At 39.2% G+C, this 21,767-nt stretch overlaps 2 protein-coding genes across 4 annotated transcripts in view; one reads left to right on the forward strand and one right to left on the reverse strand.

Annotated features, from left to right (window-relative positions):
- The window catches only part of dpp10 (dipeptidyl-peptidase 10 (non-functional)), a 161,188-nt gene extending 152,861 nt beyond the window's left edge, over positions 1-8,327 (forward strand). For both annotated transcript variants that reach the window (XM_087804827.1, XM_087804826.1), the window contains exons 18-26: positions 804-902; positions 972-1,041; positions 1,136-1,330; positions 1,887-1,941; positions 2,030-2,129; positions 3,629-3,687; positions 5,206-5,278; positions 5,506-5,579; positions 6,342-8,327. In XM_087804827.1, the coding sequence (XP_087660953.1) occupies positions 804-902; positions 972-1,041; positions 1,136-1,330; positions 1,887-1,941; positions 2,030-2,129; positions 3,629-3,687; positions 5,206-5,278; positions 5,506-5,579; positions 6,342-6,479 (863 nt within the window). In that variant the 3' untranslated portion in view covers positions 6,480-8,327. The remainder of the gene's footprint in view (positions 1-803; positions 903-971; positions 1,042-1,135; positions 1,331-1,886; positions 1,942-2,029; positions 2,130-3,628; positions 3,688-5,205; positions 5,279-5,505; positions 5,580-6,341) is intronic.
- A 1,412-nt stretch (positions 8,328-9,739) lies between these two features.
- LOC148068154 (inactive dipeptidyl peptidase 10-like) overlaps positions 9,740-21,767 on the reverse strand; it is a 68,520-nt gene continuing 56,492 nt past the window's right edge. The window contains exons 8-26 of one of the 2 annotated variants that reach the window (XM_087804828.1): positions 21,420-21,540; positions 21,194-21,348; positions 19,845-19,942; positions 19,665-19,788; positions 19,547-19,585; positions 18,136-18,243; positions 17,408-17,499; positions 17,292-17,339; positions 15,481-15,602; positions 14,927-14,974; positions 14,743-14,841; positions 14,217-14,286; positions 13,801-13,995; positions 13,682-13,736; positions 13,519-13,615; positions 13,353-13,411; positions 11,866-11,938; positions 11,498-11,571; positions 9,740-11,402 (exon numbers count right to left, since the gene is read on the reverse strand). In XM_087804828.1, the coding sequence (XP_087660954.1) occupies positions 11,262-11,402; positions 11,498-11,571; positions 11,866-11,938; positions 13,353-13,411; positions 13,519-13,615; positions 13,682-13,736; positions 13,801-13,995; positions 14,217-14,286; positions 14,743-14,841; positions 14,927-14,974; positions 15,481-15,602; positions 17,292-17,339; positions 17,408-17,499; positions 18,136-18,243; positions 19,547-19,585; positions 19,665-19,788; positions 19,845-19,942; positions 21,194-21,348; positions 21,420-21,540 (1,818 nt within the window). In that variant the 3' untranslated portion in view covers positions 9,740-11,261. Of the gene's footprint in view, positions 11,403-11,497; positions 11,572-11,865; positions 11,939-13,352; positions 13,412-13,518; positions 13,616-13,681; positions 13,737-13,800; positions 13,996-14,216; positions 14,287-14,742; positions 14,842-14,926; positions 14,975-15,480; positions 15,603-17,291; positions 17,340-17,407; positions 17,500-18,135; positions 18,244-19,546; positions 19,586-19,664; positions 19,789-19,844; positions 19,943-21,193; positions 21,349-21,419; positions 21,541-21,767 lie in introns of those variants that run through there. The other variant, XM_087804829.1, reaches the window with a different exon arrangement.

Raw genomic sequence — 21,767 nt, forward strand, 5'->3', positions numbered from 1 at the left:
CAAATAGGCGTCTTGATTGCTGTGGCTCAAGCACTAAGAGAACTCTTTGAAGGAAGATAAAACTGACCCAAGAATATGTTTTTTTCTTTTACAATGACATCGCAAATCCATTGTTCTAACACTAGGGGGAGTCAGAAACGAAATGATATCCAAACGAATGTAGACGCATGTGTGAAAATCTTGGACACAAAAGTTCGTCATTTTAAACATTCAAATAATTGAATGGTTATGTGTCATCATTTCCCTCTTTTATTTCTCTCTCAGTCTTAGCCGTTCTGACCTAGACTTCTTACCAATGCCGAGCCTCAGGGGAGAGTCCAAAGACAGGATGTCGGACTTTACTAAATTGAAAATGTTTTCCAAGATAACCTTCGTTACGACCAATAGTCAGTAACTTTTCCTATAGTTGCTGCTTCGTTGAGCACTATTGGTTTGGTCAGGTTTTCATGAAACAGTTTCCTCATTTTCAAAGGAAACTCGATAGAACTCTGTTTCTAAACCACTTATTCAATGAAATCCTTTTTTAAATTAGAGTGCCACCTACCTATTAAAACGACAACACTGTATCATGAAACCTCATTTGCTGTTTCGTGAAACCTTTTCCGAAACTTTCTTTCCATTTTTCACTGAAGACTAATATCATTTAGAAGAACTTTAATCTTTCCTTTTTTCTGTGATGCCGTTTTGTGTTCCGCTTCCTCTTCAGAGCTTTTAACTCTCTTCAGAGGAACCGCTTTATAGCCGAGTTCACAGTCTGGAAGGTGTCCATATTGTGAGGTTTCTATTCTCGCTCTGCTCCTCAGACTACTTCATCCTGGAGAACAACTCTCTGCTGAAAGCTGCTCTCAATTTAAAGAGGATCCAGCTCATGGACTTCCGAACGGTCCCGATGGAACATTTCGGTGAGAAGTTCGTTTCTCTGATTCTCACGTGATCACTGACTCCGGGGACTTTCTGTCCTCTGGTGACAGATCTTCCACTCCAGATCTCGTACCCGCCAGACTTCTCCGAGTCCCGACACTATGGCGTCCTGCTGATCATGTAAGAGTCTTTTCCAACGTGTTACTTTTTGTCCAATTTTCATTTTTCCCCTCGACTGAATTATTTATTTCAATGTTTCCCTTTCCATCTGCAGTGACAGTGCTCCCGGGGAGCAGGCCGTGAGCGACCTCTACAGCCTCAGCTGGGACTCGGTGCTGGTCAGCGGGGACAACGTGATCGTGGCTCGTCTGGACGGCCGAGGCAGCGGCTTCCAGGGCCAGAGGATCCTGCAGGAGGTCTACCAGAGGCTTGGGACGGTGGACGTTCAGGACCAGATCGCGGCTGTGGAGTACGTTGTTGCTCAACTTTTCTTAAAAGGCAACTAATGCGAAAAACTCCTGACTTAAATGTTTGTAATGTTGAAGTCTAAGATGCAGTAAATCCCGCATCATGACCATGTTATTACTTTATAAAGTTTGTCTGAAATCTGGGCGAACGAGGTTACGAGAGTCCATTATGACATAATAAAGGCTTCACTCCTCCTCCAGCCAGCTGTAATCACACCCACTTTGTTTATACAAGGATTCCCTTGGAGATGGAGACTTCCTGGATTCATGACGCGCAGTGACAAACCTATATGCTTGACCAATCACAGCAGAGTGGGTGTGGTTGGGGAGGCAACATGATTTTGGTTTGAGAAAATCCAATTGTGTTCAGTGGGCGGGGCTTAAGATCATTTTCTAATGTTAATATTTCAATTAAAAGAGAGTTTTGTACAAAAAGACACTTAGAGGTCCAAGATCTATTCATGACACTTAAATCAACACATAAGTTTTAAGCCATTTGAGAATTCAAACATATTTTATTTGAATTGAAATAATTCCATGTTTCTCTCAATATTCCAGATATTTGCTGAAGTTTCCATACATCGACAGGACTCGGATAGCTGTGTTCGGAAAGGTAAGTGTCGCAGTGGTCGAAACACACTTTTGTTCAACGAAGATCTGACCCGCGAAGAATTTAAGTTTTTTTTTTTTTCTCATTGCAGGGCTACGGGGCTTATTTAGCACTGATGATGCTCAAGTCCACTGATAATGTCTTCAAATGTGCTTGTGCCATGTCGCCAGTGACCGACTGGAAACTTTATGGTGAGTCATGTGGTGTGATGTCACCGACCCCCACTAACCCCCACCACCCACCAACCCCCCGAAATATAATTCAGTCTGCACTAAAATCTCTATAAAAATATGTCGCTTATTTTGTCTACCTGCTCTGTTAATAATTGATTTGTATGCAGTTACCCAGGGTTGAGACCTGGGGGCTGGTTTATAAATATCCTCATTAGTTTGGGGGGAAAATTGGTTTTCTTTTGTGTAACAACCTTTTTTTATTATCTGTCCATTTTCTGATGATTTCTTCTCCCTGATGATACATTTAAACCTGATTTTATTTTATATTTATATATATATACAGTATATATATAATTTTTTGGGATACTGATTATATAGATTTTTCATTCCAAGATGACATACTTTTCATCAGGTGCACTTAAAATCCTTTCATTTTATTAGAAGAATTATGCGAAAATAGTCCCAATAATCAGTTGCCTGTTATGTATTTAATCTTGTTCTACTTATTGACCTTAAACCAATTTTATGTAGTAGTCGGCGCTCAAAAATCTTTAAAAAAATGTTGGTAATGTCAAGATCTAGAGACTGACCAGCAGAAACGATAAACAATAAGCAAGAAGAATAAATAACAATTTAATAAATAACAGAAGTCGAATCAATATATAATATAAAATGTTTATTTATTACCTTTACTCATCTGTTTAGAGAGAGTTTCTGTGTCGAGCAGCAAAGAAATTAGACTTCAAATAAACGATAAAAAGACATTGTCTTATATAGTGTTATATTTTATAAACCCTTTTTTATTTATTTTTATTATATCCTTTTTCTTATTGAATATACTTGATTAATTTGTTTGAATACAATTTTAAAAAAACAAGTAGTACACGATTAAAGAAACTTTTAAACTATTTGTAATTTCATGGCTTGATAACAAGTTGTTGTTTTTTTCAATTTTATCCATAATATTCATGGCACTTTTCTTTATTCGTCTGTCTTTTCTAATAATAGTAATGTTTAAATGTGCGCCTCTAAGCAAAAATTGTTTTTCCGACAATTCCTGTTTTCAGAGATGTTGCTTTTTTGGCCTTTTTTTTACAAGTTTTCGTGGTAAAAATAGGTTGATTTATACCTTTTTCTTAGCTTTCGAAAAAAAACCATTTTACACATTTGGGCAACAATTATTTGTGTTCACATGGTCCATCAGATATCATTCTTTAGTTTTTTCCGACATTATTTCTTGTTTTCAGAGACGTTGATTTTTGGCCTTTTTTACAAGTTTTTTAAAAAGCATCTCTGGATACAAATAACATGAATTGAAATTGAATTTAAAAATACTGAATCAACAAAAGCGCACCATGATATCATAACATATTTTTCAACATGTATTTCGACGATAACCACTTGTTGGTTAATTTTAAAAGTATGTTCAAATTAATTTTGTCCAAAAGACCATTTTTCAAATGTAACCTCGCACCATAAGCCTCGGTGACAGTTGGTTAACTCTCCTCTTTGCACAGCGTCGGCCTTCTCGGAGCGATACCTGGGCCTGCCGTTACGAGACGACAACAGATACCAGGTGTGTTTACTTTCACTCTTTACATTTGCAGCGTCGCTGAGAGCGTCGAGTCGCAGCCGGCGAGCGCAGCTGTTGTCGGAGCGAGAGCGACAACCTTCCTTTAACTCCACTGTTTGGAGAGAGTTTCTGTGTCGGGGGGGAAAAAGAAGAAATTTGACTTAAACTGAACGATAGAAAGACACTGTTTTTCTAAATCTTTAAAATGTTTCTCTCACCGCTGGTGGAAAAACTACACTATGAGAAACAAAATCAGAAAATTGACCTTTTTTGACTCAACTAAAATAATCGTTTTCTACCAAGTATTTTTTGAATTGGTTAAATTATTTAACATTAGAAAATAATTAATTATAATTGTGTGAATGCTGGTAAACAGCATTCATAATTGTGTGAATGCTTCCCAGCATTCACACAATTGAATGATCCTAAACTTTGTGCCGATTTTGCTCCCACAAATTTTATCCAAACAGTTCAAACTTTTATCAATTCAGCTCGTTTCTGAAATGAGGGCTATGTTCAATCTTTCTTTTATATCTTCCACTCTTTCTATTATTCCTCTGTTTCTACCCTTTTTTTCCCCCATTCATTTCAATGGGGAAAACATTCAACCCTTTTTCAACTCCGTCCACTGTGACCTACTACTTATACTTTTACTACTAATTCTACTACTAATTTTACGTTTCTACTTCTTTTACTTTTACTACTAATTCCACTACTACTTTTAATTTTCTACTACTTCTAGTTTTACTACTTATTCCGCTACTACTCCTACTTTTACTATTAATTCTACTACTACTTTTAATTGTCTACTACGTTTAATCCTTTTTCCACTTCCACTTCTACAACTGGGTGATTCTACTGATTCTTCTACTTCTACTTTTACTACTAATTCCAATTCTTCTTCTTTTACTACTAATTCCACTACTACTTTTAATTTTCTACTACTTCTAGTTTTCCTTTTTTTCCCGCTGCTACTTCTACATTTACTACTAATTACACTCTTCTACTTTGACTACTAATTCTACTACTACTTTTAACTGTCTACTACTTCTAATTTTACTTTTTTCTTCCACTACTACTTCTTCATTTACTACTAATTCCACTACTTCTACTTTTACTACTAATTACACTAGTACATTTACTTTTCTACTACTTCTAGTTTTACTACTTATTTCACTACTACTTCTACATTTACTATTCATTCCAGTTCTTTTACTTTTACTACTAATGACACTACTACTTCTATTTTACTAGATTTCATTCTATTATGGGATGTTTCACAGTTTAAGCAGAGTCAGCATTCACGCTGCATTTTCTTCTGGAAATAAAAATGTTCTAGTTCCAATTTAATTTCCCATATTCTTTTTTCCCTCAATTAAAAATTTCCAAACATACATTTAGGAGTTTAATTAAATTACTAAACCAATTACATCTCTTTTTTTTCGGGTTGGACAATTTCACAGCAAAGTACCTTCAATGTTATTAAAAAAAAAACTGTTGGTCATATTCTCTGTGCCTTAGTTCTCCAGCGTGCTGCAGAACGTTCACGCTCTGAGGGAGCAGACGCTGATGCTGGTCCACGCCACCGCCGACGGTAAGAGACAATGATCCCGGGCGAGGAGGCGGGCGATTGGTTTTTCCTCGCCGAGAAAAAACTGAAGATAAGCGCTTATCTCGGCCGTTTTGCCGTTTCGTCGCGTGAAACATTGGCAGGTGGAAAGTATGATGAATGTGAAATTGGTCGGCGCCGACTCGATTGTGATCGTTCCTCGAAACCCAAATGTGCTGACGGCTTCCTTTTTCTTTGTGCGTTTCTTGCAGCAAACATCCATTTCCAGCACAGCGCCGAGCTCGTCAAGAACCTGGTGAAAGTCGGCGCAAACTACTCCATGCAGGTCAGTGACGGAGACCAGGGTCACAAAGTGCTTAAAAAATTAAAACAATTCTCAATAAAATATATACTCAAACGGTCAAGGAGTCAGTAGATCATCAAACACAGAGATGGTTCCAAAGCTTAGGAGCAACAGTCTGGAAGGATTTCTCTCCTCTGGTCCGGAAGTTCAGGAACCATCAGTAGATTCTGATCCACAGACCTCAGAGCCCGAGCTGGGGTGTAAGTCTGGATCAGATCACTGATGGAAGGTCTGACCATGAATAGATCTGAAAGTAAGAACCAGAATTTTAAAATGATCCTGAAAGAAACTGGCAGCCAGTGAAGAGTTTTAAGGATCGGGGAAATGTGAGTTCTTCTACTAGAGCAGGTCCATCGAGGATGATGACAGTCGTCCTCTTAACACTGTCATCAGTGAACAGAGAAGCAGATGCAGCACGAATGCTCCTCCTGTGATGCAACACTAATAGACTCAGGGACTCATTCATTCCTCGTGCTATTATATTGTGTAATTCTGAGTTTAGGGGCAGGAGAGGAGTGAAAAGATGATTCTATTCTATGTTAATCTTTGTATCATTTTCTTTGTTTTATTACCTTTGATCTATGTTCTTTATTTTGCTCAATGTTCTTTATATTTGCGCTTAGTTCTTCTGTTTGCACTTTGTTCTTGGTCCGTTTTTTATGAAACTTGCTGTGAACTGGACCCTAATTAACAAAGTCTATCCATCCATCCATCTTATCTCAACTCTCTCCATCCGTCTTCCAGATCTACCCAGACGAGGGTCACTTCCTGTCCCGGCACAGTCGCCAGCACCTCGCCGCCACGTTGACCAGCTTCTACCGAGATTGTCTGAAGGAGGAACTGCTACCGCCGAGCGAGGACGAGGACGAGGAGGAAGAGTAGATCCAAAAAGAAAACATTGGAAAGGATTTTTTGATATACGACTCGTCACGGCCTGGAAACCGAGGTTCCTCCCTGATGCGGAACTAACTGCGACTGACGAAGTGTTTGTGTGCGTGAGGACCGTGTGTGTAAATGTGCGCTAGACACTCGACGACTCCGGAGACGACGTAGACGTTTTATCAGCTTCCCGAGCAAAGCACACGAAGACCACCTGCACCTGTGCCGCGTCTTAAGAGCCACCCTCCCAAGTGCATGACTCATCCTCCCCCCTTTTTCAACTCACTCCTTCGTCTCTCTGGAAGAAGAGAACACAAGTCTTTTCATCACTTTTATCTTCTCATGAATAAACAACACCATCATCTGCGAATCAGCAAAAAAAAAAACATCAGAAAGTGCAATTCCCTCAAGAGTCTCGACGTTCCACCGCCAGGGCCCTTCGTGGGACCGCAAACCCCCCACCCAGTTGTACATCTCATAGATGAAGAGGCGAAAACATAGTTTTGCCTCAGATGTAGTCTACAGATCCTGGAAATGTGAGACTTCCGTTAATCTTATGCCAAACATGGCCGCTTTCACACCACAGGGTTTCATGCTCAACAAAGATTAGGGATGAGGATCAGCTACCTTGATTCGAGAGTGAATCAGCTAAACTAGGTCTGGACCAAGCAGGATCTAATCGGTGCTAGTTTTGACCAAGAAGAGTTGAGATGGTTTCTTAACCAAGAGAAAAACTCAAGATAATTTATTAAAAATCAAAGTAAAAGGAGGAGAATGCAGTGGTCAATACAACGAAGATAAAACAAACGGAACTGGAAAGTCAAACTTTGTCCTCTACTAAGATCGGTTTGTCAAAATGTTTATTTTCTTGGCCCTTATGACAATATTTTTGAGTTTAAAGTAAATGAAATATGAAACACTTAAATAATATTATAAATAATAAATAATAATATATATATTTACATTTTAAATATAACAACAGGTCAATAGATCAAGATCTATATTCACAGCATGAAGACAATAAAAAAAATCCACTTTCTCTTTCGATATTTTCTAATTTCCTAGAGGAGCAATCTACATCTTTTAATAAAGTACATTATATCTATTTATATATCTTAGTTTTAGGTTTCACGGAAAGATTAATAGAGGATCGGATCATGGACTAGAGCGATATTTAAGTATGGTAGAAGTTTTATTAGACTACGTCAACAAAACGACAGAAGTTTCTTCTCTTCGCCAGAAGATGGCGCTCCATGCCCTTTAACTTCTCGACTGTTTAGGTATTTAGAAGGAGGAAGAAGCAACTGTAGGGGGCTCAGAAAATAAAGATGCATGAAGCTTCATGAAGCATTCAGAGAGGACGACAGCAGTGGTTCCCACCTGTGTCGAGATAAGATGACGGATTACCTCGTCAAGCAACATCTCACGAGAGGAAGATTGAAAAAAAAACACCTGTGGTGTGAAGGCAGCCTCTGGTCACACTCTCACAGTGTAATGTCGTCGATGAACTGATGTGAATAGACATTTGGCAGGTGTGTGCATGTCTACGGAGGCCAACACCTTTTGTACAGACAAAGCAGTAGAGTGTGTAAATAACTCTATTTTTGAGACGCAGGATCTCAGAAGTCTACAGGGGGACGGATTCCAACCCTGGACGTCCTGACCCTCACTCTTTTTTCCCACTTTAGGTTTTACTCTCGGTTCTCTTCCTAGGAGGGATTTTGTAAAGTTCGTTCTCTTGTCTTTTTTTTTTTTTCCTCGTTGTTTTAACTGGGACCGGGCGGCGGGTGAGGAGCGGGGCTACTGTGATTGTCCGATAGTGATGATTATCAATAAAGAAAAACCTTAAAACTGGGCTGATTACTGGAGATGTTTCTGAGGACGCAGTAGAAACACACACAAGAAACTTCAAATTACTTAAAAAATATTTTTTTTTATGTATAAACAAACGCAGAAAAAAACATTTCACCAAATTTAATGACTTAATACTTAAATACCTCGACCTTTCCCCAAAAAACTAATTATTTTATATATATTTGTAACATTTTTTATTTTCCTGGTCTAAATCACCTGCCTGCTCGAGACCTTGGCTCCTGCAAAGGGTTAGAGTGCTGTACCATTTTCAGGGGTTGTACTTTTAAAATGAGTGTATTTGTAAAGGCCATATTTTTAAGTTTTGCAGGGCTGTGTTTGTAGCGCTTTAGATCAGTCCTGAGACCACTTTTTTAGGGTCTAGGTCTCACCTCTGTGTTGAATGCATTCATCCTCGGCCTGGTCTCGGCCTCGGACTGAGATCAAGACTAGTCGAGACTGACAGAGGAAACAGAGTTCAGAGAAAAGTATTAAATACCTTTCTGGAACAACATGTTGCATTTTGGTAAAGGAAATAAAATGTTTGTTTTTGTTTTATTTGATATATATCAGGTGTCTTGGACTTTATACACTATATACAGTTTTGGTCTTGTCTCTGTCTTGACCGCCGAATATCTTTGTCTTGTCTTAGGGTGGATCCCAAATCGCGCACTTTTACACTTCATATTTTGAGTGCACAAGTGTGTCCCGATGAGCAGTGTGCAAAAATGTAGCGCACTCAATTTGCACACTCATACGGCCAGAAAATTGAGTGTGGATCGATGGACACTTTCCACCCTTAACAGCCGCCATCTTAGTGACGTAGATGACACTAAAGGAAAGATACATCACTGAAGACACTTCTTCGGAGCAGGTACCAGAGTAAATGTCTTGAGAAAACACAAATTTTACCAAAAAACAACACAACAACAATAATAACACAATGAAAAACAACTTAATAACTTGTTTCAATTGGAAAAAGTGCTGTCCATTGTCGGTTATAGTGTTTCAACGACTGGTTGCAATAAGTGTTAAAAAGTAGTAGAAGAAGAAACTGTCGACTCATTTGAAGTGTGTAGCAATAGTGTTTGATTTGAGACAGTGTCTTACAGTGTACTGCAAAGTATTGCACTTAGAGAAGTGCATGATTTGAGATATCATATTGATAATATCTTGTCTTTTTTTTATTCTATATTAATTTGGTGTAAAACTACAATACATGTACTGTAGGAACCTGGTAAAGATATTTCTGGAGTGAAAATAGTTGTTTTAAATGTAGCCCAAAAGAAAGTAGGTCTATATTCCTAACAAATAAATGTGTCAACACTAAACATGTGCAAAAAAAAAGGAACATATTTTGTGTGACTCAGGAAAAGTGTGACAGCTTTTTATTTTAGTGCTACATGAAGGTGGTGAACAGACGTGAGACAGACACCAAATGATTTCTGGAACAGACCGCCCGCACACTTCAGAGTCTCAGAGCCACAGAAAAAACACCTTGCAGAGAACTCTGGTGGTCCAGTTGCAGAAAATTAGAGCAATAACAGTTGTGGGTTCATTTCCCGGCAGCGATACATATGACAAGTGTATTGTCCAGTTCTGTTTCTACAGGTGATCGTTTTCCAACCATAACATGCAGGTTATCGGATAGTCTATGTCGGATAAACTTTTTTTTAACCAGTCCAGTTCCCTGTATGAGTTTAAAAAACATTCACAATAATTTTTTTTCTTGACTTGATGCATTTATTTCTGCCTTAAACCCCTCGATTGAAGTCAGTTTTCGCCCCCAAAATTACTAACATGGCATAGGGTTTATCCTGACTTTTGGAAGTGAATTTTTTTTGCCTTGGGGGTTTGTTTGGGTGGTCTTGTTTTTGTGGATTTGGGATGCAATATCTTCCAACTGTAATCTGTAAAAGTCTTGACTCCTCTGTTGCACTTGACCTCTAACAGTCTTTATTCTGTCTTTATGGTTATACCTGATACTTCATTCTCTTGAAGTCCTTATTTGTCGTGGTCTCGCCCTCCTGTTAGGGTCTTGGTCTAGTTCCTAGCCTGTTTCAGTCTTCATGTGAACTGTTCTAGGTTGTCTTTCACCCAGTCTGGGCTTCCTTGTTCATATCAGTCTTTAAAAACGATTGGTCCCTCTTGATCTTGGTGTCTGTGTGTCTCGGTAGGGACTTGTTTTTATTTATTGCTTTTGGTCTTAAGGTAGTATCTTATCGGCGGAAGAGACTTCTGTGCAAATTGGTTGTCACCCCGGCAGGAGACGTCTTGGAGATGTCGCCCTGGTCAGAGCACCAGCAATTTCTAGGCTGCCAGTGAGATACTACCTTAAAGTAGTTACAGACGCTGTCGCAAGGTGCTCTTCTTGGTCTCAATATTCGCTGAGATGTCTCAGATATGTTTAAATTCCCTAAAAATTCTTGACTCGTCTTGTGTCGAAGAAGCGTTGCAGAGTCGCCACCAGGTTGCAAACTAGTCTCCAGCCCGGTGAGATCGGCCCTTTAAGTATGGGTATCTAAAAGTTCTGATCTTGGTTCAAGTGTGGTCTGTGACGCAAAAGCGATTGGAAAAAAAGTAATTGTGTTGATCAGAAGTTGCCATTTATTCATTCAGAACGACTCATCTGTTGCCGATCCTCGTCTCTCACTGGCTCAGACACAAAATAAATATCTTAAAGTTATCAATCTGGGTGAGCTCACAGTCCGACGTGTTGCAAAATAGTCATGGAAACGGTTTCTTGACGTGATGAGGTAAAGGCACCTGCATGAGTAAGTCAGTGACATCATCAGTTTTTGTAGAACAGTGAAACAGACGTGAGGATTATACTCTCAGAATTCCATTATTTTCAGTAGAGGAGAAGTCTCCTACAGGATCTTCCACTTCACTACAGCAGGATTGGTTTCTTGGTGACCCCCGGGTACCTGGGTTCTAGTCGTCTTCCTTGGACGGCTCAGGGACCTCGACGATCTCTTCTTGATAGAAGCATCGAGAGAAGAAGGTGACGAGAGAGGAGGCCAGGAATCGCTGGCTCTTCTGGGACCAGACTCTGTGACCTTCATCTGGAAACATCTAGAATGGTTTCCAGTCATTCATCACTTCATCCGTCCATTTACGGTACAAAGATCCTCTATCCTTTCAGACCATCTATAAAGCTACTTAGTCACCTGTAGGGTGTAGTTGGCGTTGATCGCTGCCAGAAGTTTAATCAGCTCAGCGGAGTGTTGGAAGTGGACAGTGGCTGAAACGGGAACAAGGACATCATTATTCAGGCAACCCCAGTGTGCTGATTTCAAAATGACAGTAGAAGTTTCAGTTGAAGTCAGCCAAATAACTGCGACTTCCAGATTTTCATGTAACCCTCAAGTGTAATGGGGCGCCTCAGGGCACTGTTCTCTACCAGTTTCCATCTTTCTCTGCAACTTTTCTAAGTTGACTTGGAGTCGCCGTGATTTATTTTCCGCCACGTCTCAGTGTGGCAGTCATTAGCGGGCGACCCCTCCCGAGCCACAGCTGACCCTCTGTCCAAACTCACCATCTGCGGTGCCGTGGATGATCAGAAACTTCTGCGGGCCCGGTGATGAGAAGTTACTGAGCAGACTGGAAATCTGTTGGAAACACAGAAACGGTGGAACGATACATTCTCTCATAAATATTTCACTCTTCTGAGAAACTAGATCGGAGAGTTTTCCTCGGCTAATATCCTGAGGATTAACAACTAGTTCTTAAACTGGGATCTTGTCTCATGAATGAATAATAAATGCTTTAGAAAAAGAGAAAACATGGTGAACAGGTTAGAGGTGTTAGAGGTAATATCTACTTTAAAGTTTGAGATTAAAGAGAGAAGTTGTGGAAGAAAGCAGATTTTTGAAAATCTAGATAGATGGATGGATGGATGGATGGATGGATGGATGGATGGATGGATGGATGGATGGATGGATGGATGGATGGATGGATGGATGGATAGATGGATGGATGGATAAACTTTCTTAAATTTTCTGGATCAGGGCCGTATACAGTAACCCATTCAATTATTTGTATTTTCATCAGTATGTCACTGTGCTTAAAATGGCACCAATAATTTCCCCAGTCTAATTTTAAAATCTTTCCTTTATGCAGATGACGCATTGTTGCACTTTTTAATCAAAAGTAAGTAAGTAAATAATTAATTAGTGGGCTGTGTGTAAAATCACGAAAAAACTGCTTTACATTTCCCATGAGGGATGAATAAGACGAGGTAAATAAAGTTGCAAATCTGGGACGTTTTTCAAACATCTACTGCTCTGGCATACGTTCACGTAGAAACACTATTCTGGCTTTAAAATCTTTTAGTATGATTTTGTTGTATTTAAACGTTTTTTTTTACTTTTTGAACTGTGACCCTTGAATGACAGTAACTGTCTTCAGAAAAATTCAGGGTTTTCAATGATTGTGGATGGCGGAATGCTGGAGCAGCCAACTGATCAGAGGGATCAATAAAGTTTATCTAATGTAATCTAATCTAAGTGACAGTGTGGGATTCAAAAATGAGCAGAAAATAGCAATTTTCTCTTTCTGTAACGTCATATCATAGCAGGGTGGTATCATAGCATTGCCAATCCTGATTTCCTGTTGATAATGAATTGTGTTGGGGGGAAAAAAATGAATCCTTTTTTTTTTGGAGGTCGATATCTCTGACATACTTTAACCGAGACACACCGTTTCAACTTCAAAATGTAGATAAAAGTCCAAATTATCAACGTGGGATTTTACTTATTTGTCGTTTTTCGTTCTTTTGTCACGGGACAAAGCACAAAGCCCACTCTCGCAATCTCCCCGTGGGGAATTGTCTAGTTTATATTTGTAAAGCTCCACAGACTTTGGTCACAAATTGCACACACTCTTTCACGATTGCCTGTTAAATGTGTAGTTATATTACTTTGTTTACTGACTAATACTGCTCAACTTTATCATCTTTCCTCATTACTTCAAACATGTCCAAAGAAATGTGAGTAATACACTAGAAGAGGCTTGTGAACCTACCGTGTACTTAAGATCCTCTCTAGCTGGGAATCCAAAGTACTTTTCTGTTACGGTGGAAGCTATGCAAGAGAAGAAGAGTTTTATTATCTTTTAGGTTTGTGGAAATGGTAGTTCCTCAACATTTACTCCCCAAAACTGTTCAGTTTTTGTTGTAGAATCTTCTCACCGTGAAGCCTCCAGTTTGTGATGGGAGCGTCGGCGACGCCACACTTGAAGACGGAGCTGGAGAGCATCATCAGTGTGGACATGAAACCCCCGTATGCCTTCAGAGAAGACACAACATCTCAGAAAAACAGAGCAACGAGATGCAAATATTTCACTCAAGCTACCTTCCCGTAAACTCCAACTCTGCTACCGTCCACAAATGGAAGTCGGACCAGACGCCTGGGACGTTAAACGAGTTAGTGTTTCCTTTTGGTAATGATTTCAAATAACAACCCAAACTGACTCAACGGCCGCGATCTGGTCCTGGACCTCCACCGTCCCGAGTCTCTGGTGGACGTCCTGCAAGATCCTCTGGCCCTGGGAGCCGCTGCCTCGACCGTCCAGGCGAGCCACGATGACGCCCTCCGTGCTGACCAGAACCGACTCCCAGCTGAGACTGAAGCGGTCGTTCACTGCCTGACCACCAGGGGCGCTGTCACTACACAAGAGTAAAAACAGAGCTTTTGTCTCTCTAGGGATCTCTCCAGGGATGAAAACCACTCAATATTAACAGTAAAAATGATGATCTTATATTTCGATAGATTGCTTATGACTAGGATTGTTTTTATCTTTGCATACTCGTATTTTCTAGCAGTAGGAAGTGAATGATGTAGTTAATAGAAAAAAAAGATTCTACAAAAAGAGGCCAAAACTACTCACAGTAAGAGGAGAAGTGGATATTCCGCTGTCTCCTCAAAACCCACTGGGAACATCAACTCCATGTGCAGACCTTCAAGACAATGATCAATGACAATGATTCAGAAATTAGAGTTGTGAAATGTATCTCATCAAGTTTTTGTTTACGTTTTTCTTCAAAATGTATTGGAAATGGATTATTTTTTCATTATTATTTAAATTACAACAATATCTTGACCATTATCTGAAAAAATGACTAAATGAAAATACTATACATAATAAAGCACCTTAAACATAAATAAAAATAAGGTAGGAAAGTTTAAGTTTCATTTATTAAAGATTGTTACTAGAATGTTATGAATAATAAAACAATTTGCAGACTAAAATAAATAATCAGCTTAAAAGTTGACTTGTTTTTTAATTAAAAAATCATGATAATTTAAACAGATAGAAACACTAACTATCTTAAACAGAAATAGCTATAACAAATAAGCATTTTTACTTTTTTAAGCTAAAATTCTTTTAGTTTTTGTCAGGTAAAATATCATACCGTAGCCGTTGACGTGAAGCGTCCTCTTCTCTTTCCTAGGAATCTGTCTGTTGTTCAGAGCCGAACTCAAAACTCTGTTGTTCTCTAGAAGTGTGTGATCTGTTGAGACATTTTACTTAAAGATAAGTGCCCTCTAGTTCATATCTTTGACTTTTTAGTGACCAAAAAAAAACAAAAAACTCACTGTTCATATCAGCCAGGGAGTGGACGCTCGTCTGCGGGACTCCAGGACCTGAGGAATCCATTATCGGTTACCATTGTTAAAGATAGATGGCACTCCATGCACACATATTTTCTTTCAAAAGAGAGCGCCATCTACTGAGAAAATAAAAACACTGTGTCATGAAGTCTCATCAACTGATTCAGGCCTTGAATAATGCTTTTTCTTAAACTCTCCAAGATGCAATAAGTTTCTCATTATGACCACGTTTTCATGTTATTACTTTATAAACTTGCTCTGAAATCTGGGCGAACGAGAGGTTACGAGAGTCCATTATGACTTAAAAATTGGCTTCACTCCTCCTCCAGCCAGCTGTAATCACCCCCCACTTTGTTTATACAACGAGTCCCTTTGGAGGTGGAGACTTCCGGGATTGGAGACGCGCAGTGACAAACCTACATGCTATCACTTTAAATTGATCCTGTAGTTACTGCTATCATAATTGTTTAAAGGAAATTGTTGGTGAATCATAATATTATAACAGAAGTTTTAGTGAGACAGAAGATTGTTTTTCTCACCCTGACACTGGAGCAGGACGTGCTGGTGGTCGGAGCTGACGACGGCGTCGTAGAAGGAGCAGCGAGGCTTGAAGAGCGAACAGCTGAGGCAGTCTTGGTGAAAGGGATCCACAGTGGAGACTCTGAGGATGAGAGACAATAAACAGCCTGACCTAGGAGAGGTTTTTATTCTTCTTTCAGGACTGACATAGAGATTTAAACTCATTTTTACTTTTAGTATTATTTAAAAGACCAGAGAGTCCAGCATGACCAGGATGATGGTAAAACAGGAAAGAGACAACAAGTCTTGTTTTGTAAACAAATGCACTCACGTTAATTTGTATTTATGTATCAACAATTTTACAGAATTGTAATAACACTTTTCTGACACACGTAAATCTGACAAACTGTACATTTGGGTTGTTACAAAATATCAATATATTGCGATATTCTTTTCTCCGATACTGCATTGATAATCAACAGCAAGGTATCATTTTTGTTTGTTTTCATTTTTTACTTGCATTTAATATTTTTTGTTTTTACCATAGTCCTTTCATGGCATATTCACACCTTTTTTTTTATTTTTTGGATGCAATTAAACTTCCAGCCCCTAGATGGCAGCAGTGATTACATCCTTTGCGGATCAGCGGAATTTCGTGAAGACTGAGGACGAGAGGATACAGTTTTCCAGTAGCTTTTAAAGCTGATGTTTGGACATATTCTGGTTTCAAAACAGATTGAGCAGTTACGACTTTATCAAGAGTCATGTGGTCTGTAAATTCTGCAACACCAGAGTGAAGTACTCGACAATACTACACATATATCCTTGTTACTACAGTATCACTGTTTATCGCAATGTATCGCTTAGTTTCTCCTGTATCGTGATATGTGTGGTATCCCCAGATTCTGGCCAATACACACCGCTACACTGCATAATCTTTGTATTACTCTCCACAAAATGAGACTTCTCTCAGACCTACAGGAGGCGCTACAGAGTCCATTATGGCTTTCAAATGGCAGCCTTGGTGATTGTCTCACTTCTTCCTCTTCACCACGATAAATCCCTGTTTTGTTTTTTTTTACCAAATTCCTGTTTTGTTTCGACATCACTGGCAATGAAGTTCTTTCTGATTCTGACTATGAACCCATTACGCTTCAAAACATTCAAGAGCTCTTGAATGTGCATCACTTCAACTACACCAGGATCACATTTTGGGGGTCGCTACCTGACTCCTTTAAATATGCTGAGACAAGACAAGTGCATCCAAAGATGGGTTGGTTGCTAGGCAACAGAGAGCGACTGACTTTGACGAGGCATGTGAAGAGAAAGGATGTGGTACCGGCATCTTCTTGTGTTCTTCTCAAGTGCTGAAGTATATCTGGTGAGTTTGGAACTTTAATCCTTACAGTGTAATCGGATAATATAACAATTATTGTTTATTTCAGATTCATTCTTATTTACATTATTATCATCTTCCCTAAATTAAATTACATTAGCATCTGTTTCTACAAAAGCAGTGGATGTTTGAATTCTAAAGATAGTCCGAGCAACTTGTAAGTTGTAATATTGAGATGATGTGAGAGTCACATGACCACAAAACTGCTTTACCTCTTTTTTTCCATATAAAGAACTGAAAGACTTTTTGAATTAACCAGAAAGAAAAAAGAGACCCAAGTAGAGCATGAATCATATTTTGTTAAAATAAATAAACATCAACAAAGAAGCAACGACATTGCAGTTACACTGTCCTGACAGAGGGGGAGCCAGAAACAACCTGTATAATGCTACACTTCGCTGCTTTAATATTATAAAATTAAAACTATTTGCTCACCTGTACAAGTGTCTGTGTGCCACGCCCGCCGCAGTGCTCATGAAATACCTTAAAACCGAAGTTTTATCAGTTAAACATCACTTATAGAAGAAGTTAAGGGTATTTTTATGACATACAGGTAGTTCTCTCGCTCATCGTAGGCAAGAATCTGTGTCACCTCCCAATTTCCAGAGGTCAGATGTCGCAGGCTGGCATCTTCCCCGTCTAACTGTAAAGACAGAGTAGAGATTGTAGTCTAGAAAGTAGTGTGGAAATTAGTCACAAACAGTAATAGTTTAAACGTAGCCACTAGCACAACATTGTTTTTTTTTCTTTTAGCTAAATTGTAGGTGCTTTAGACCTCAATTCTTATTTGCTATTTGCTATTTAAAAAATGATGTGGGAACAAATGAAACAAAAAAAAATGTCCTCCCAATATAAAAATACACAAAAATAAAACTTGAAAAGATTGCTATCAGTTTTCTGGTTGTTTATTTCAATTTTCAGTTTTATACTCAATATTATACTAATAACTAATTTAAATATATATTTATATACTGTATATAAAAACATGTCAAATTGTATTGAATATAAAACCTCAGTGTGATATTTGAACCAAAAAATTACACTTGTGAAAGTGAAAAATGTTTCATCTAATCTCCAGTGAAGGTAAAAGACATGAAGAAATTCTCTATTGGAGGTAAAGACAGGATCTAATTCTCTACTTTGAGACTCGACGTCCTGAGAGTGAAGTGAATTATTGGACACCGCAGGCATTGATGGATGGAAATAACAGTCGACACAGACAGGGGGGGTTTATGGGAACCCGGGAGCATTTCAAGGAAAAAAGTTTTGAAAGTTTTACTTGGTTGGAGATCATGGTGATGTGACTGAATGTTCCCAGTCCGCCGTGTTTCAACGGCAAGGTGGTGAAGAAAGATGTTGCATCCTGTGTGAACACGGGCTCCTCGTTCTGGAGAGAGAAAGACATGAACCCTCATGGTTGTCGGCCACTCAACTTTCTTACTCTCACAAACGTAACTTTTCCCAAACAAGTTTTTTTCCACAAATATGTGGCCCTTGAAATTTAAATAGTAAGTAAGTAGGTAAGTCATTTATTTTTATACAGCGCTTTTCTAGACCAGGGTCCCAAAGCGCTTAAACAATCAATTAAAAAATTTTAGGGGAAAGCCTGCACAAATAAGAAAGTCTTAAGATGTTTCTTGAAGGAGTCAGTAGATCCATCAAGCGCAAAGAGAGAGGAAGATCGTTCCGAATAAATGAATAAACATCTAATCATTCTCGGTTTTTGTTGCAATTTGTTTCTTTTGCTAATTGTGATATTTATTCACAATTTTGATGACTAAACCCGTAAAACCAAACCATGGCCTGTAACCCAAAACCTAATCTCTGCATAACCTAAAATAATCCAACCTCATCCAAACCGTGACACCAACCATAGACCCTAAACCCAACCTAACCTTAACTAACCTAATGTATTCCAAACCCTGACACTAACCGTAGCCATTGACCTTTAACCCTAACCCCAGCCCCAAATTTAAACACAATGCTTTTCCCTGGTAACCCAAATCCTAACCCCAGTCTCACCTAAACTAACCTGACCAAAGTTCACGACTGTAATCCAAACCCTGATGCTGACCCTAGCCCTAAAACTTAACGTCAACCCCAAATCCAAACACAACCTTACCCAATGCCTAATTATAACTAACCTAACCTAGTCTAACCCATGACACTAACCCTAGCCCTAGATCCATAACCCCAGCCTCAAATCCCCCCAAAAACCTAAGCCTAGCCTGTAACCTAAAGCCTAAAGATAACTAACCTAATCTAACTCAATCTAACTTAAAGTATCCCAAACCAAACCCTGATGCTCACCCTAGCCTTTAGCCCTTAGTCCCAGATCCAAGACAAAAAACCTAACTCTAGCAGGTAAACCTAACCATGACCTTGACCATAACCCAGTCCTTCTCCTATAATTACAAGGTTTATTAGTAATGTCAATTCTGTATTCCACTAGTATTACATCATTCCGAAGTATATTAAAAACTTAAATATATCATTTTGTTATTCAGTCTTTTAATTCCTGAATCCAAAGGTTGTTTTCCTAATGTCATTTGTATTTTAACATTGAACCTGAGGCTTTGTCATTGTGGTTTAAACAAGATTTCCTTTTTTCACTCCTACTGTGTGTGTTTCTGTCATCAATGTCATCACATGTTTTGATGAGTCCAGGTGGATTCTGCTCTGACCCTCACCTGTCGGTCCAGCCACTTCTCCGAGGTCATCACGTGTCTCTGGATCAAACAGATAAAGGGGTAAAAAAAATATGATCCTGACTTTTGGCTAAGAATTCTACCTGGAGCGATATTTCACCTTCACACAGGCTTCACTGATGACATCGCACAGCGTCAGGATCGACATGTTTTGGGCTCGACTGACCCAGCGCACAGCCAGGATCTCGGCCGTCACCCACGTCACCATGGTGATGTAGTATGGGCTGTGGGAAAGAGGAGGTCAGTGGCCGGCTGAGGCGGGAAGATTGCCAACATTCACCTCTTTTCCAAACTATCCGGGGGGTTCAGCTCTGTGGTCAGGGAGCTTCCATCCAGGTTGACCACGTATAGGTTCACGCTGGGATTGACCTGAGACGTCTAGAAAGAGAGGGATGATCGTCAGCGTCAGTGAGACAAGCTGGAAAATTCAGGATATTCTGTGAGAAAACAAGGTAAAGGCAGATGCGTTTTTGTTCAGCACAGCCTCGGGCAGATCATTCCTCCTCTCAAGCTTATACTCAAAATAGATCCCATTAGTCTTTATGACAGGAGGATTCTCATTGCAGGTGTGTTGAGGATTCTTCAAAGCAATGATTTAGGGAATATAAGAGCAGATTTACTTTGACTTTACTTCTGCTTTGAACCCAAAAATATTTGACTTAATATGAGTGAGGTGTTGCTAAACTGATGCACCGTTCACAATCTTAATTTCAAAGTTAAACATTTTGTGAAATGAGGACACAAGTAAGCTACGGTTTGTATAGATGGAAATCATTTTTGCAGTGTTGCAGTGGTAGATAGAAAATAAAAAATAGAAGACTGAGAGTTGTCTGACAAAATAGCTTAAAATTAAATTGGTATTTAGACTTCCAAAATGTTCAGGATATTAAGTTGTTTAATTAAAAAGTCACAAATTGGACTTTCATCTGATTTTTCATCTAATTTTATTTCTTATGATTTATGACCAAGCCTAATCCTAGCCGCTAACCCAAATCCGAAACTGTATCTGGTGACCCTACCCCTGGCTGGTAAACATATCCCCAGCTATCATCCTAACCCAGGCCGATAACCCTAACCCTATCCGATAACTCTAGCCCTAGCTATTATCCTAACCCTAGCCAACAACCCTAACCCTACACGATAACTCTAACCCTAGCCGATAACCCTAATCCTAACACTAACCCCATACCCTAACTGTAACCCTAACCCTATCCGATAACCCTAGCCCTAGACGATAGCTCTAACCCTTGGTCCAGTCCTATACCTAGCCCTAACACTAACCCCTAAGATTTAGTTTAAGCCTAAACTTGGACAAACATGTATAGGAATGTTATTAAAGTGAGTTTTAAATCCGATTTAATCTTACTTGCTATTTAAATCATAAAATGTATTCTCTCTATTTCAAAATATCAGAAACTTTTTTCATTTGTTTATTTTCGAAAATAATCTTTTATTAAAAAAATACCAATTATATCTTACCTCAACACAATAGGCATAAAATGAAATAAATTCAAAACAACTCTTTCTCAACATTCAGACTCTTAAGATGACATGTCGGGCTCCATACAAATGCTCACTAAACAGAGAACAAGATGTTCTCATAGGTCATGTTAGATTAGTAAGTCCTACTTTTGGATAAGGGTACTCCGACCCCCTGGGGTAGAGAGTGCCGGTGAAGCGAGGCAGGAACATCTTAGGGACCAGTGTGTCGTTGACGGTAAGGTAGGCCAGTCTGGTGCCATCAGGAGACCACCAGTGAGCCACCTGAGAGTGAAGAACCTCCTCTGGAGAACAAAAGGAGTAAGTTAGTAGGGTCTCTTTGGAAACTGGAGCCAAACATAGGAGATCCACTCGCCTTCATAGAGCCAGTCACTGATGCCGTTGAAGACGATTCCCTCCTGTCCAGAAGAGGTCAGTCTCCACGAGCTGCTCTGGACGTCAGCTTGGTAGTAAATGTTGTTTTCAAATATGTACAGCTGCGGAGTGAAAGTATAAAACATCAGACAACACGAGGGGCTTGTTCACAATGTCTCACACACTCTTTTTCTGTGTTTCCATCGCTCATCTGCAGCAAATCATTGGACTACTTGAGATTCCGAATACAATTCAACTCTGGAGGGCACAGAATTATTTAATAGGCAACAGAATGGAACTAGAAGTCTTGATTTATTTATGAGGTTAAAAGAATTGTTGTTTTATTTGG

This window comes from Callionymus lyra, chromosome 12 (genome assembly GCF_982586985.1).
Source record: "Callionymus lyra chromosome 12, fCalLyr1.hap1.1, whole genome shotgun sequence".
Classification (NCBI taxonomy): domain Eukaryota; kingdom Metazoa; phylum Chordata; class Actinopteri; order Syngnathiformes; family Callionymidae; genus Callionymus; species Callionymus lyra.